Raw genomic sequence first — 17,062 nt, forward strand, 5'->3', positions numbered from 1 at the left:
ACATCTTCATGCCCTGGTCGTTATGAGGTAGACAGGATTCATCACTTCTGCTCCTACAAAGGTCCAAGGGCCTTGATAAATCACAGAAAAATTAACCATCCTTTTATGGTTCTAGGGACTTCCTCCCTCATAATGATAAGTCTTCAACAGTGCAATATTAAAGGATGATGGTTTATATTTATATTCGAACATGTTACAAATTTTTAAAGAATTTGTATTTTTTCTAACGATACAAAACTGAGTCCTATAAGTTGAACTTTCTGCTTCCAGCACTCTGCAAGTCCCAGGCCTAAGGTCAGAATTGAGTGCATAAGTAACTGTCAGGTGGGTGGGGCGGAACCTCTACCTGCCCGTAACTACCACTGTCTCGTTAAAAGTTTAATGAGCAATCTAACTGAGCTAAAATTATACTCTTGTTAAAGGACTCAGGTTTGTATAGTTAGGAAAAATATAAATTACTTTTAAAAATTTGCATTTATTTTTAGATACTGTATTCAGTATAATTGAAGTAAAAATTATATTTACATCAAATGGTATAAAATGCTGTATATACCATATTTTGTCATAAGCTACATTGTCCACATATATTTATAAATCCTTTAATTTCTAAACATGGATTTTTAAGAGATTTAAAACCTCTTATATAGTGATAGTAAGATCTTCAAGTCTACTGGATTTGGGAAGTATGACGTATGCCAGTGGAAAATAAATGACTGAAATCTGCCGGGCTGAATTTTGTTTAAGTCAGAGAGTTAGAAACAGCACAAAAATGTAGGGTGAAAGGTTTTTAATACATTACTTATATGTTCAGTATTTTGAAAAAGGGGCATTGAGATTTACTTATTTGTAATCTCATGTGGACAAAACTGATAGTAACTTAACTTATGCTAATGGTATGATATACTGTAGGTGTTGAATCATTGAAAGAAAGAGTGAGAAAACTAGGTTATTTTTATGATGCTTTTACTCGTACTGTACTTTATTTTTGTAATACACCTAATCCAAAGTTTATCAAAAAGATTTTTGTGATATTGACCTATACAATCTCTTCCTCACTCACTCCTCAGGCACAGCACCGGTGGTTCCTTTTTTACCCGTGTATGCTCGTCAACTGGGAATCCCCATTGTTGGTATAAGTTTGATTTATGCCATCCTACCTTTTATTGGTCTTTTTGCCAAGACGTGTTCCGGGGCTCTTGTGGACTGCTTTCATATTCACCGAGGAGTTTTTCTGTCTTCCATTGCCATCAGCGCGATTGGATTTTTTAGGTATGCTTGGACATTATAGAATATGCAGTGTAGAATATTCTAATTTGCTTTATAAATTAATGCTTTATATTAGTTTTTTATATAGTATTAGATATTTGCAGAATCAAGTCAGTAAGTAGAGAGCTCTTTTATGAAATCCTTTGGGATATGGGTATTACTGTGTTTCACTGAATCTTACTTTATAGCCACCGTGCTAACAACATCGAAGAGGCTGCTTCCCAAACTCTAAATAATAAAGGCAAAATTAGCTTTCTCCCTCCCTCCCTTATATACCTCTCCCTGTTGGTTCTGTCATCCAGGAGCAACATCTGTCAGGAGAAGCACTTAACTACCGGTAGAGGGAGTACAGTACCTAGAGCTTCATTTAATATTTGTCCCCATTGCTGTTTATGTCCTGATCTCAAAATATATTTTAATTTGTTTCTACACACGATACAAACCATTTACCTTTAATAGGAGTATGGCCAGCAAAACTGAAACCTGCCATTAGTCTTTTAACAAGGTAAACAATGGTTGACTGTCAGTTGGGATGTAGGCCATGCCCACCCAGCAAGTAGAGCACACCTCACTTTCGACTTCGGCTGAACATCTGTACGCATGAACTTCACCCCGTTTTTAATCTGACTGATTAATCTTTTTCTTTTTTCTCATTCCAGAGTGTTTGTGATCTAATTCTTACTAGAACAAGCACAGGCACTACCAGTAATAAATGCTCTCTCTCTCTCTCTCTCTCTCTCTCTCTCTCTCTCTCTCTCTCTCTCTCTCTCTCTCTCTCTCTCTCTCTCTTTTTTTTAGGGGGGGGGGCCAAGTCTCACAAGTAATCAACCAATCCCTCAGCCCTGAGAAGGATTTCTGGTACTAGGTACAGTACTTCATGCTCTTGCTACCAGAGGTAGGTCTCATATTGGGTTATGACATTATAGCAGCTGTCATCCTCCCTATCCTGCCATGGGACATTCCAGAAATGTTTTAGAGAATCCCACCACTGTCCATCGATTGCAGCACCAACAGCAGAGATCCGATTAAGTCTCAGGCAAGGGGACACTTTGTTCTTAGCCCCAAAGTTTCTTGCCATGGAAACTATCTCCAGGATCAGACGAGCAGCTTCCAGTACAATGTTTTTTTTTTATGCAGTCATAAAATTCTCCTCAACCCGCATCTTCACATTCCCAAACAGGCAGAAGAATAAGAGCTTTCTAACATGGCAGTCACCAAAAAAAAGTTACAAGGGAGAGGCATGTGCTGATGGTTCTCCAGGTCTTTACTGTCAACTCTTCCAATGGGAATGTTGACGGGAGACTGGTGACCGATCTTCCAATTCAAAAACATGACGGCAAATGCAGTACAGTTTGCCATCAGGAAAACAGCAAGTACTGAACTTTTATTACAGGCTGCCAATGCATAGAGCCTTTGTTCAACATGAGGTTGGGTAAGAAGATAGAAAAACTACATTTGGCCATCAGGACGAATACTTGCCCCATTGAACCTGAAGTATATATACATCTAGATGCGTATATTTTGGTCTGTCATAAACTTTGGAATGTCTTACACCTAAGGTATTAATTTCCTTTCTGGTACTTACTCGATCGAGGCTCATCTCTTTGGATTTTCTTGATAATTGATTTTTTCCTCTCTCCCACCAGGAGTCAGTGCTCCAGGACTAAGACAGGTGACCTTGTTATGACACAGTCTGAGAATTGCATTCAGTTGGTAAGCCAGCTGAATCGCCTGGCAGAAATGTAGGACAGGATTATGTTGATAATGCATTTGAACAACTGTTCCAGCAGATTTTGGGAAGTAGCACACTTGCTCCTGCTGTACAGTACCAGCGTTCTCTGAAACTTTTCACGTCATGGCAGTTATTATACACGGGCTCCCAAACTGGTGATTGCTGTAGGATTGTTGGACACAACACTAAATGTTCCTTTCATTTGATTTCAGCGGAACAGGAAACACAAAGAATCGGACGTGGTGGTTGATTGACATCTCTTCTCGATCACCATCTTCTGGGATCTTTCCATTCTCAGACAAATCCAAGGAGTATTGGGCAAACCTGGAGTAAATGAACACCTCAGGGAAGTGGTTCATAGAAGTAAAACACCTGCTTTTTAGCCTACCTTTGCTATCTTCCTAACAGGCTTTACTAGTTTCCCAGTAGTGTTGCATAACAACTCAAATTGGCTCCACTCAAGGAAGCCAAGGAATGTTCTACCACACTCACCTGGAGCATTGATTAGATCAGTGACTCCTCACTTTCATGCATAGCAGAAAGGCTCCTTACATCTTGGGTATTGCCATCGAAAGTTTCGTTTGCCTCCCAGTTGACCCAGAACTAATTCTAGAACATCTTCCAGTAAGCTGCTCTCCAGTTCCAAGGATGTCGGCTTCTTTTGGGTCACTATCCAACACCAGTTCCTCTGGATACCTTAGCCAGCCTTTCCGCCCTTTTTCCTTTTTACAGGTACAGGTACTCTTTCAATAACAACAGGGTTAGGGGGCAACAACCCCGTCATTAAGCAGATTCATCATTAACCCGTTTGTTACGAGGCAGTGGTCCCTGCTCGGTAGCTGTATACAATATCCGTGACTATCGGATATATTTTTTGATAACCTGTAATTGTATGTTTAATTTGTATAATTGCATTTGTATTTTGTTACTGTTGAGAGAGAGAGTTACAAGGAGTTACAAGAATTTTGGATGTCTCAAAGACTTTAGTCCATCCTCGAAGACTCCCTTTGCTCTTTGGTAGAGCAATTTAGTTTAAGCATTTAGTGAGTTGTTATGATCATGTTTAACTTATTTTTGAACTTGTTTACTGTGTTACTGTTTACCACATCTGCTAGTGGTATATTCCAAGTATTTGCTATTTTGAATGTAAAGAAATTGCCACATTGAATGGTGTAGTATCTTTTCAATTCCAATTTGTATCCATTACCTCTGGACGGATTTGTGCTAAACATGAATAGATTGCTGTAATCTACATTTGTTATTCCTTTAAGAATTTTGAATACCTCTATCAAGTGTCCCCTTAGTTGTCGAGTTTGTAGATCAAATAAGTTCAAACATTCCATCCTCCGTCTATATCCAAATTGCCTTAGTGTTGGAACTAGTTTGGTGGCCCTATCTTGTACTGCTTCCAGTCTATCTATATCCTTTTGAATACTTGGAGCCCAGAATTGGACTCCGTATTCTAGATGGGGTCTTACTAATGATGTGTACAGCTGTAGTACAGTGTCTTTGTTTCTGTATTTGAATTGTCTCTTTATGTAACCTATTAGTTTTTGTGCTTTCTTTTCAGCTTTTATGCTCTTTTGGGTGAACTTCAAATCCTTGTCGATAATGATACCGAGATCTTCCTCCTGGTCCACACTTTCTATTTCATTACCCAGCAGTGTGTAATCTGATTGTGGGTTACTACAACTTATATGCATGACTTTACATTTCCCACAGTTGTAAGTCATTTGCCATTTTTGGACCATTCCCCTAGCAAAAAGAGATCCTCTCTTAAGGCATCTACATTTTCTGAGTTCGCAGTATTTATGCCTAGTTTAGTATCGTGGGCAAATTTGACCATTCTACTGATCAATTCTAAATCCATATCGTTAATGTAGATCAGAAATAGCAATGGACCAAGGATGTATCATTGATGTTCTCCGCTTGTAACAGCTGTCCACTCTGAAGCTTCTCCATCGATTACATCTCTCTTTTTTCTGTCTGTTAGCCAATTTTTGATCCATTCAGCTGGCTCCTCAATGATGCCTAGTGCTCTAATTTTGACCTTTAATTTTTTATGAGGAACTTTGTCAAAAACCTTTTGAAAGTGTAGGTATATGATGTCTATTGCCCTGCTTTTGTCATAAATGCTATACATATAGTGGAAAAATTCCAAAATATTTGTCACACGTGATTTCTTTTGTCTAAAACCATGTTGGCTGTCTATCAGAAGATTGTTTTTTTCAATATGTTCTACCATTGAATTTACTATAATAGATTAAAAAATTTTGCAAGGTACTGAAGTTAGACACAGGTCTGTAGTTGCTAGGTTCTTCTTTTGGTCCCTTCTTGTAGATTGGAGGAACATTGCCTTTCTTTCGCTGTTTGTCTTTCGGAACATTTTGTAAAAGTGTGGGGTTATCTCTTCTAGTTCTATAATCTCTCTTGGATGAATATCATCTGGACCTGGTGCTGTAGACTTACCGAGTCCTTTTATATTCTTTTTGACATCATCCAGTATAAAGGTGATTCTGTTTAATGGTTGTGGTCCTTCATATTTGATAGCTGGTTCGTTGAGGGTTGTTGATTCTTCCCTAGTGAATACAGTTATACATACATACATATACCAAAGGCACTTCCCCCAATTTTGGGGGGTAGCCGACATCAACAAATGAAACAAAACAAAAAAGGGGACCTCTACTCTCTACGTTCCTCCAGCCTAACCAGGGACTCAACCGAGTTCAGCTGGTACTGCTAGGGTGCCACAGCCCACCCTCCCCCGTTATCCACCACAGATGAAGCTTCATAATGCTGAATCCCCTACTGCTGCTACCTCCACGGTCATCTAAGGCACCGGAGGAAGCAGCAGGGCCTACCGGAACTGCATGACAATCGCTCGCCATTCATTCCTATTTCTAGCACGCTCTCTTGCCTCTCTCACATCTATCCTCCTATCACCCAGAGCTTTCTTCACTCCATCCATCCATCCACCCAAACCTTGGCCTTCCTCTTGTACTTCTCCCATCAACTCTTGCATTCATCACCTTCTTTAGCAGACAGCCATTTTCCATTCTCTCAACATGGCCAAACCACCTCAACACATTCATATCCACTCTAGCCGCTAACTCATTTCTTACACCCGTTCTCACCCTCACCACTTCGTTCCTAACCCTATCTACTCGAGATACACCAGCCATACTCCTTAGACACTTCATCTCAAACACATTCAATTTCTGTCTCTCCATCACTTTCATTCCCCACAACTCCGATCCATACATCACAGTTGGTACAATCACTTTCTCATATAGAACTCTTTACATTCATGCCCAACCCTCTATTTTTTACTACTCCCTTAACTGCCCCCAACACTTTGCAACCTTCATTCACTCCCTGACTTACATTTGCTTCCACTCCACCATTTGCTGCAACAACAGACCCCAAGTACTTAAACTGATCCACCTCCTCAAGTAACTCTCCATTCAACATGACATTCAACCTTGCACCACCTTCCCTTCTCGTACATCTCATAACCTTACTCTTACCCACATTAACTCTCAACTTCCTTCTCTCACACACCCTTCCAAATTCTGTCACTAGTCGGCCAAGATTCTCTTCCGTGTCTGCTACCCGTACAGTATCATCCGCAAACAACAACTGATTTACCACCCATTCATGGTCATTCTCGCCTACCAGTTTTATTCCTCGTCCAAGCACTCGAGCATTCACCTCTCTCACCACTCCATCAACATACAAGTTAAACAACCACGGCGACATCACACATCCCTGTCTCAGCCCCACTCTCACTGGAAACCAATCACTCACTTCATTTCCTATTCTAACACATGCTTTACTACCTTTGTAGAAACTTTTCACTGCTTGCAACAACCTTCCACCAACTCCATATAACCTCATCACATTCCACATTGCTTCCCTATCAACTCTATCATATGCTTTCTCCAGATCCATAAACGCAACATACACCTCCTTACCTTTTGCTAAATATTTCTCGCATATCTGCCTAACTGTAAAAATCTGATTCATACAACCCCTACCTCTTCTAAAACCACCCTGTACTTCCAAGATTGCATTCTCTGTTTTATCCTTAATCCTATTAATCATTACTCTACCATACACTTTTGCAACTACACTCAACAAACTAATACCTCTTGAATTACAACACTCATGCACATCTCCCTTACCCTTATATAGTGGTACAATATATGCACAAACCCAATCTACGGGTACCATTGACAACACAAAACACATATTAAACAATCTCACCAACCATTCAAGTACAATCACACTCCCTTCCTTCAACATCTCAGCTTTCACACCATCCATACCAGATGCTTTTCCTATTCTCGTTTCATCTAGTGCTCTCTTCACTTCCTCTATTGTAATCTCTCTCTCATTCTCATCTCCCATCACTGGCACCTCAACACCTGGAACAGCAATTATATCTGCCTCCCTATTATCCTCAACATTCAGCAAACTTTCAAAATATTCCGCCCACCTTTTCCTTGCCTCCTCTCCTTTTAACAACCTTCCATTTCCATCTTTCACTGTCTCTTCAATTCTTGCGCCAGCCTTCCTTACTCTCTTCACTTCTTTCCAAAACTTCTTCTTATTCTCTTCATATGACTGACCTAATCCCTGACCCCACCTCAGGTCAGCTGCCCTCTTTGCCTCACGTACCTTGCGCTTTACTTCCACATTTTTCTCTCTCTATTTTTCATTTTCATACTTCTCTATACTATTACTCTGCAGCCATTCTTCAAAAGCCCTCTTTTTCTCTTCCACTTTTACCTTCACTCCTTCATTCCACCATTCACTGCCCTTCCTCATGCTGCCTCCAACAACCTTCTTGCCACATACATCACTTGCATTCCCAACAAAATTTTCTTTTGCTAACTTCCACTCCTCCTCTAAATTACCAGTTTCTCTTACTCTCACCTCATCATATGCCATTTTCAACCTTTCCTGATATTTACTTTTTACCCCCGGTTTTATTAGCTCTTCAACCCTCACTAGCTCCCTTTTACATCCACCTACTCTATTCCCCCACTCTTTTGCTACAACTAATTTTCCTTCCCCCAAAAAATGATCAGACATACCGTTAGCCATACCCCTAAACACGTGCACGTCTTTCAATCTTCCAAACATTCTTTCAGTTATCAACACATAATCCATTAAAGCCCTTTCTACTACTCTTCCATTTGCCACTCTTACCCATGTATACTTATTTTTATCTTTCTTTTTAAAAAAGCTAGCACTTATTACCATCTCTTGTTCAACACACATATCTACCAGTCTCTCACCACTCTCATTTTCACCTGGTACGCCATACTTCCCAATGACACCTTCTACCTCTCCAGCACCCACTCTAGCATTTAAGTCACCCATGACAACTACATAATTCCTTCTACCCAGTCCTTCTACACACCTAGTTAATTCATTCCAGAACTCATTCCGCTCTTCTTCACCTTTCTCACTACCTGGCCCATACGCACTGACAAATGCCCAACATTCCCTACCCAACCTAACCGTTACCCACATTAACCTAGATGATATCTCCTTCCATTCCACTACTTTACCTGTCATCCATTCACTCAGCAATAGAGCCACACCCTCTCTCGCTCTTCCCCTTTCAATCCCAGACACTCTACCAGACATTTCACCAAATATCACCTCACCCTTTCCTTTCATCTTTGTCTCACACAAGGCCAATACATCCATCCTTCTACTTCTAAACATACTTCCAATCTCACATCTTTTACAGTTATGAAATATGCATTCATCAGTTCGGCTTTTTCCAAATTATTTGTTATAAGATTACCTTTCGAGTCTCTTAATGGGCTAATGTTTTTGAATGGTTTTCTACTGTTTACATATGCAAAAAAAATCTTTTGGATTTTATTTTATAGCTGAGGCCACTCTTTTCTCTTCATTGATCTTGGCCTTTCTAACTAGTTTATGTACTTTTCTGCTTAACTTCTTGTGCTTGGAAATTTCATGAATTGAAGGCTGTGGACCCATTGATTTATGTTTCCTGTCTCTACTTTTATTTCATTGGCTATTTCTCTGTTGAACCACTTAGGTTGTAGAGTTCCATTTGGTAAAACTTTTCTATGCAGTAAACATTTAGCCATTTTTTCTTTATATATAAATATTTACAAAGGAGTCCCATTGTGTATATGTGTTCTCTGTTTTGTCTTATTCTAAATTCTTGGTGTATTCATTCATTTTTATCCAGTTACTACGTCTGTAGTCTAGCTTTTTTTACAATTTTCCTTTCTTTTAGATGATTATTTACCTGAAACCTAACAGATAACCTTTACTCCCTACATCCCATGAGAACTTACCCACAAGTCCCTGGATAACCTCATCCTTAGTCCTGTGGTAGTTACTCAAAAAGTCATGTTGAAAACCTAGCTCCCTTATAGGATATGTAGCATCTCTTCGAACATAGCGGTTGCGACATAAGTTCAGAAGGAGAGGAAGAATATCTGGCTGTTGTCCACTCTTTCTTTTTTCCCTTTGTGATGAAGCAGTCGCTTCATAATATGCTGGATTGGACGCTAGATGTAGGCAAGCCTCACGACTGAATAAATTGTTTTTACTGACAAGTTTTGCATCAAAGTATCTCCCCCATCCTCCCAGACAAGTAGGAGGAAGGATGGAATGTAAGCATATCCTATCTCTCAATTACCATATTGTACGTTCGGGCACAGTAAAGTATCCTTACGGACGTAGGTTCTTCCACGACTGCCTATCAGTCTCCTAGCAAGGACCTAGCTTCATGCCTGCAACATCTCCATGTTTAGGTTGTTAGGAAGTGGACAGGAGGCAATACCTTCACTCTTCTCCAAGACTTAGTGAATTGACATTTTGCAGGTCAGTAAACCAGCCAGATTGGTTTTGGAGACTTCCTTCCTCTTAAGGATGAGTCTCATTAAAGGTCAAAGGGTTTTATTACATATATTTCTGAATGAACTCATATTTTTCCCAGTTATGCAAACCCGAGACCTTTAAATTACATTCCAAGTGGTAGGCAACAAACAGCTAGCTGTTTACCTCGCTAGAACGCTTAACAGCTGTTCCAGCTTTGCTGAGGCCATACTGTACTCCTATTAAAGGTCTCATGATTGTATGGGTAGGAAAAATGCAAACTGGTTAGAAAATGTGTGATTTCTTGTTTAGGCTGTCATAAAAATTTTCATGATGATTATAAAGTCCTGTATCCTCAAATGCTAGAACAATGCTGATATACTGTACAGTGCTAAATTTCATCAATATAACTCTGAATTTAGGAACCTAATGGTGTGTACAAGGCAGGAATATAAATTAATTTCCTAGATAATATTCCTTGTGTACTACAGTTAACTCAGTACTGCACTGCAATGATATTGTGTCAAGTTTTTTGTTTTTTAGCATTCCATGTAATACTGTATTTAGATATTTTCATGACACTTACAGTAACCCATATGAATTTATTTATCATGTTATATGAAGATTAATATGTCTAGTAGGGAAACTATAACAGTTAAATTTTAACACATTGACTACTTTTTCTTGACAGTCTCTACTTCTGTCCTTCCTTGCCATCAAATGCAAATGCAAAATCAAACAATTTATTGTTTGACTGCACTACACCTATCAGCTACTTGAAGCACTGTACTAAGGAAGAAAAGTGTGGGAGCAATAGTTTTCTTAGTTCCATTCAAGAAAACCAGACCGTGACTTGTGAGGTAAGGGCAGACCTTAATTATTGTGCTCATTTATTAGTTTAATCTAAGGCCTGAAATCTATTTGGGTGCAAGTGGATCATATGGACTTGGTCGAGTGAGGTTTGTTATTTTGAATTTTTCACAGGTATATGATATTGAAAATGACGAGTACAGTAAATTATTCTTTACATATGAGAGGTAGAGAAATGGAATAAGTGAATACTGTACTAACATCTAGGACCAAGAATCTATGCATCTTTAAAGAATATGTTATAGTACTGTAATTTGAGTACTCTACTTTGCTCTGCTTAATCTAGACAGTGCCATTAGTATACTGTATAGTTCTTCAGTGTGTCATTCATGCTTATTGTAAGTAAGTGTTTATTTACCAGCAAATTTTGAAATATCATCATCTTTAAAGATATATATCACTGAGTACAAGCCCTGAAAGAATATATAGGTTTTTGTCAATAAAATAGTCAATATGTTGGAGCTTTTTTATTGTATTGGACATTTTCTGTCTTAAATCATCATCCTGCCAAAACTTTCACCGAGGGATCAATGTTTTTGTGCTCAAGTGTCATAATTGGTGTTCCACATGTTTGTCAAGTGACATATGATCATAAACATCTGCAATTTAGTACCCATGTAGGCCACTTGGTCACAGAGAATGTCCCTGAGTAATGCTCTTTTTTTATCCAGTGCACTATATCACTGGGATCTCAGTTGATTGTCTTCCCTGTTTTTACACTAAAAAACAACAGGTTCAAAAAGTTTTTTTTTTTTTTTTTTTTTTTTTTTTTTTTTTTTTTTTTTTTATAGATTATTACTGTATTTAAAAAGATATATCATATTAAATATCAAAATTGTTCTAGTCCCCTGATTGTTGAAACAATTGTGTAAACATTTTATTCCATTTTATTGAATCATTGTTTTTCTCTAAATTTTCTTTGCATATTTCAGGTAGAGCTTCATGGAATAACAAAGAATATAGAGGAAATATGCCAGTCCTGGAATAGTTCATCTGTTTGTCAGGATAACCGTATCACTTTCACAGCTGTTGCTGGTATTTATCATTATGATAAAGAAGGACTGTGTACATTCTTCCCCATTAACAGCATCAGTCTCAATGGAGAAAAGGTATGTTCCCATTATGCAATCTCTAAATTAGTACAGATTATTGGGTTATATCATGAGCTTTAATTAATTTTATTATCTCTGCCAATGAAATTGGGATGAGGTTATGTTTTCACCCATTTGTCTGTTTGTTTGTTTGTGAACAACTTCCTGGCCACAAATTTATTCATAGAATAGTGAAACTTTCAGGGATTAATTGTTGTATTGAGACGTGGAAGTGATTCGATTTTGGAAGTCTTAGGTCAAAGGTCAAGGTTTTGCTCGATCGAATTAACCGTAACCTTAACCCCAAGTTCGCACATGGTTGTCACACAGACTTCAAACCTGCCTCGACCCCACAGGTCATATAGGCTAGCAGTTTATTGCTATGACTGTCTGGCACATGGTTACATGGTTGTCACAAAGACTGCATATACACCTATGGTCTAAATTGAATCTGGGAAAGGCAAGCTGGTTTCGAGAAATAATCTGTCGTGGTGGAGGTCTGCACTCTCAGAGTACTTTTCTAGTTCTCATTCGTGATTATGTTAGATATATTTTAGTGTACTGTATAGTATTCACATCTCACCTTACCACCAACCAAAATACTTGTAATTCTAGTCCTTATTCATGATTATGTGAAATATATTTGAGTGTATTCACATCTCACCTCACCTCTAACCAAAATAGTTGCGATTATAGTCCTTATTCATGATTATGTGAGGTTTATTTTACTGTTTGCTTTATGTTGTCAAAGTGTTCAAATCACAGAGAAAGTCTCTCCTCCTCTGACTATAAGTCCCACCCACGAGACGAAAACTTACCAGTAATGCAAATTGTTGACACAAGGAGATTTGGCTTTTTCTTATTTGTTCCTTAACTGAAATACAAACCACGCTATTTGATATGGGTATTACTTTCGGCGTAGATGAAATGACGAGCCATTAGAATTTTAACGAGAGATTACTACCCCCTCGCTAGTTAGCGAGGGGGTAGGGAGGGATACCTTGCTACCCCTCCCCCCTCACACACCTGTGAATACTTCACTTTGCTTTTGGCTCGGGTGACGATCAGACGTGTCTGCTCCCACCCTCGCTTATGACAGCCTTTGATCTTTGTTTTTTGCTTTTTCTTTTCAGTGTGTTTGGAAGTTGGCCTCTACCATGCGGAAGTGTCCCGGCTTTCCTGACCGCCCTTGCGGAACATTTATGTCGGCGGTGGACACAGACCCTCACACCTTATGTCCTTATTGCAAGGGCCAACAGTGTGAAAGAAATAAAGCATGCGGTGAGTGTAGGGAGTGGTCTACCTCCCAGTGGTAGAGGTTTTCACGGCGCCGGAAGAAGAAGTCTATACGGGTTATTTCTCCTTCAAGGGTTTCCTTGAAGAGGGAAAATCCCAAGGACTCTTCTTCCGTAGCCAAGCCTCCTCCGAAGCTCCCACTCGGTCTCTTCCGAGAGGCCGTCGAGTGGTAGCTTTGGGCTTCCTTGGGGCTTCAGGGTTCGCCCTCCAAGGAAGCCCTGTTTGACATAATCAGGTTGGGGGCTGCTGCCAAACAGTCGCCGGCGATAGCAGAGGTTGTCCCTCTGTCTATCGTTGACGTTGTTGTGGCAGAGGCTTCCGACGAATTAGGTCAAACCTCTGCCTTGGGTGCTGATGTTGCTGAAGGCTTAGTTCCCCCCTCCGAACATCCTTCGAGGGAGGAGCTAAGTCCAACGGTCTCTCCTGCAGGTGATTCTCCCCCTCGGGGGAGTTCACTAACAGAGACTCCTCTTCGGAGGACTGATGATGGTCTACCTGCTGCCCCCAGAGGACGTATCAGACGTAAGGCTCGTCTTCCTCTTCATCGTAGAGGCCTTCCTTCTCCCCACAAGGGAGTTAGGAGGCGCCTCTTCGGTTCTTCGCCTTTGCAGTCCCCCGCAGAAGGATTCTCCTCGCCGTGCAGCGACCGTTGTAGCTGCATCCCTGGACCTCTCTGCTGATCGTTTGCGATCACCTTCGCCTGTCAGACCTGCTGATCTTCCGTCTCCGTTCCTGGCTGCTGACGCGCTGTGGGCGCCCACGCACCCCGTTATCCAACAGGCACCAGTCCCTTCAGTGCAAAAGGGGCTTTCTCACATTGTGAGTAAGTCCCTTAAGTGCAAGGTATCCCATGTGCACCCATGATCTCCTGCGCGATTGCGCGCAAGCGCTCTCCTGCGGTTCCTGCTGTTCCTGAGACTACTTTCCAGAAACATCCTGTGCCAGGGACACCGCGCCAGCGATCTCGTGCTACAGAGTCTATGCGCCAGCGCTCTCCTGCTCGCCATCGATCTCCTGCGCGCCAACGCTCACCTGCGCTCCAGCGCTCACCTGCGTGCCAACGCTCACCTGCGCTCCAGCGCTCACCTGCGTGCCAGCGATCTCTTGTACGCCAGCGATCTTCTCCTCGCCAGCGATCTTCTCCTCGCCAGCGATCTTCTCCTCGCCAGCGCACATCTGCGCGCCCTGATCCTGATGCGCGCCACGTGCGCCCACGATCTCCAGCTCTCCAGCGCTCTTCACCTGCGCGTCCACGATCTCCGGATCTGGGCACAGGAGGAAAGACTACTTTCGCCTTCTCGTCAGCGATCTCCTGAGCGCCCTCGGACCTTGCCCACTCGTCAGCCCTCGCCCGCGCGCCATCGCGCGCAGTCACCTTCGCGCACACATGTTCCAGCCCTTGCTGTGTCCTCTTCTAGAGGTCTCCGAGATCCTGTGCGCCCACGCGCCCACGAGCAGTCACCTTCGCGCGGAACTACGCTTGTTGTTCCTACTGAACACCCTCTGCCTTCGCCAGATCACGCACCTGCGCACCACCGATCACCTGCGCGCCCGCGTGCACCATCACCTGCGCGCCATCACCTGCGCGCCATCACTTGCCAGCACGCCCACGCGCCCACTCGCCTGCCCGCCATAGATCGCCCGCGCGCCCCCGCGCACCCTCGCCAGTGCGCAGTCGCTCACTTGCGCACCCTGCGTGCCATCGCTCGCCTGTGCGCCATCGCTCTCCTGCTCGTCAGTGCTCGCCCGCGCGCACCTGCGCCTTCATCTCCGCGCGCCCACACGCACCTGCGACTTCATCTCCGCGCGCCCACGCGCGCGCACGCGAACCAGGGAATATTCCATCGCGCGAGCACCAGCACGAACCCTGGCACGATTCCCATCGGGATTCACAGCGCAAGCCCCCGCGCGAAGCTTCAGGAACGAGAGCATCCAGGTCGTCTTCTTCATGTTCCTCCCCCCCCCCCAAAGCGCAGACCAGCGAGCTCGCAGGAGGAGGGGAAGTCTTCAGATAGGTCCAGGAACCAACCTTCTTCTTCTTCCCTTTCTTTTCAGGCAGGCCCAGTTGTAGTGATACTCCGAAGGATCGCCCGATCCCCTTCCCTCCAGAGGGAGTCTCTGACACAGCATCTGTCAGTAAGCAGCCATGGTTTAAGTCCCTTATCAGAGCTGGCGTTCAGGCTGTCAACCCTGCCTTCTCTGAGTTGGGCCTCAAATCAAGGGCAGCTCCGACCCCACTGAAGAGGAAGAGAGGAGTAGAAGTCGTGGTGACTTCTCCCCGGGTCAAGCTGGCTCCTAGGAAATCCTTTAGGAAGGCTCCCTCCCCCCCTCAGACTTTCTCTCCATCTCCTGTGGATGAGGATTTTCCGTCCTCGGGAGTCTACCGAGGTGAGACGTTCTCCCATCGCACCAGTGGGAGAAACCCCACCTCGAGCAGGAGAATCGTCCCGAGTTGGGGCGGAGAAGAGCCCTCAGACTTCGTTATTGGAGTCCTGTATCCCTCCTAGGAGGGAACCTAAGGACTCCCATCTCTAAGTCTTCTTCTAGGATTCGACCAGAGCCAACGAGACCAGCGGAGAACGTCCACGTGTCCCCCCAAGTAGAGCCTTTGGGGACGGGAGACTTTGCTGCCAGTTCTCCAGGAGTAGAACAACAGGAGTCAGAGCATGCCTTATGGCAGGTCCTGACCCTGATGAGGCATCTCAACGAGTTCCCGGACCCTGAGATTCCTCCTCATGAGGGCAAGGACACAGTCCTGGACCGAGTCTTTGGCACCCAGAAGCCCGCTAAGGCCAGTGCGGCTTTGCCCTGGTCCCAAGGGGTGAAGAGTGCCAAGGATTAAGTTGAGGGCCAGCTCTCCGAACTCGCCTCCTCCAGCCGTTCCACTGCTGGCAACAAGCTCCTCCCTCCTCCTCGTATCCACCAGAGGAGGTACTTTGAGATTATGGAGGAGTCTTGCTTAGCTCTTCCCTTGCACCACTCTATGGAAGAGCTAACCAAGGGAGTCCCTCTAGAGAGGCTCTCTAGCCGGCAAGTGACTTTCTCGGCGACAGAGATCCTAAGTCAGGAGAAGGTTGCGAAGTGTGCCATGCAGGCTACTTCATGGCTTGACGTATGGCTGTGGTCTCTTGGCATCCTGTTGCGATCCGAGGATCTGTCCAAGGAGAGCACCAGGAAAGCCCTGGAGACCTTGCTCCTTTCGGGCACCCACACCATTGAGTTTCTGGCCCACCAAGTCTCGAACTTGTGGGCCAATTCCATCTTAAAACGACGTGATACGGTGGCAGTAAGGTTCTATTCGTAGGTCCCAGCCGTCAAAGTCAGCAGGCTCAGACATTCTTCTCTTTTGGGAAAAATAATCTGTTTGAGCCTAAAGATGTGGAACAGACAGCTGAGAGGTAGAGGAAATCCAATCAGGACACTCTCCTCCAGAGGGCTCTCACATATAAACCTCCAGCACCTCAACAACCTCGCCCGTCCAAGACGACGAAACCGGCAGTGGCAGCAAAGACGACGGTGTCCAAACAGCAGCCCTTTCCTGTCAAAGACAAGAAAGGCAAAAAGTCCTCCAGGGGATTGAAAAATCCTAGAGGGAGTGGCCAAGGCTGCAAACGCTAGGATTGGCAGTCCCCCTGCATGTCCACCAGTAGGGGGATGCCTACAAAGTTGCGCAATTAGGTGGCAGCAACTCGGGGCCGATTCCTGGACGATTTCCGTAATCAGTCAGGGATATCGCGTCCCGTTCACAACATCTCTACCTCCCTTGACAGTGGATCCAGTGTCGTTGAGCTCCTATGCCATGGGATCGGCAAAGGGGAAAGCCCTACGGGCAGAAGTCGAGACCATGTTAAGGAAGGATGCTCTCCAGGAGGTCGTCGACGGTTCCCTAGGCTTCTTCAGTTGACTCTTTCTTGTAAAGAAGGCGTCTGGAGGC

At 43.4% G+C, this 17,062-nt stretch overlaps 1 protein-coding gene across 1 annotated transcript in view; it reads left to right on the forward strand.

Annotated features, from left to right (window-relative positions):
- Positions 1-17,062, forward strand: part of LOC137625796 (major facilitator superfamily domain-containing protein 6-like) — an 88,520-nt gene that overhangs the window by 29,513 nt on the left and 41,945 nt on the right. The window contains exons 3-5 of the mRNA XM_068356682.1: positions 1,068-1,269; positions 10,563-10,731; positions 11,674-11,850. Coding sequence (XP_068212783.1) covers positions 1,068-1,269; positions 10,563-10,731; positions 11,674-11,850 — 548 coding nt within the window. The remainder of the gene's footprint in view (positions 1-1,067; positions 1,270-10,562; positions 10,732-11,673; positions 11,851-17,062) is intronic.

The sequence above is a fragment of the Palaemon carinicauda genome, chromosome 32 (genome assembly GCF_036898095.1).
Source record: "Palaemon carinicauda isolate YSFRI2023 chromosome 32, ASM3689809v2, whole genome shotgun sequence".
NCBI lineage: Eukaryota > Metazoa > Arthropoda > Malacostraca > Decapoda > Palaemonidae > Palaemon > Palaemon carinicauda.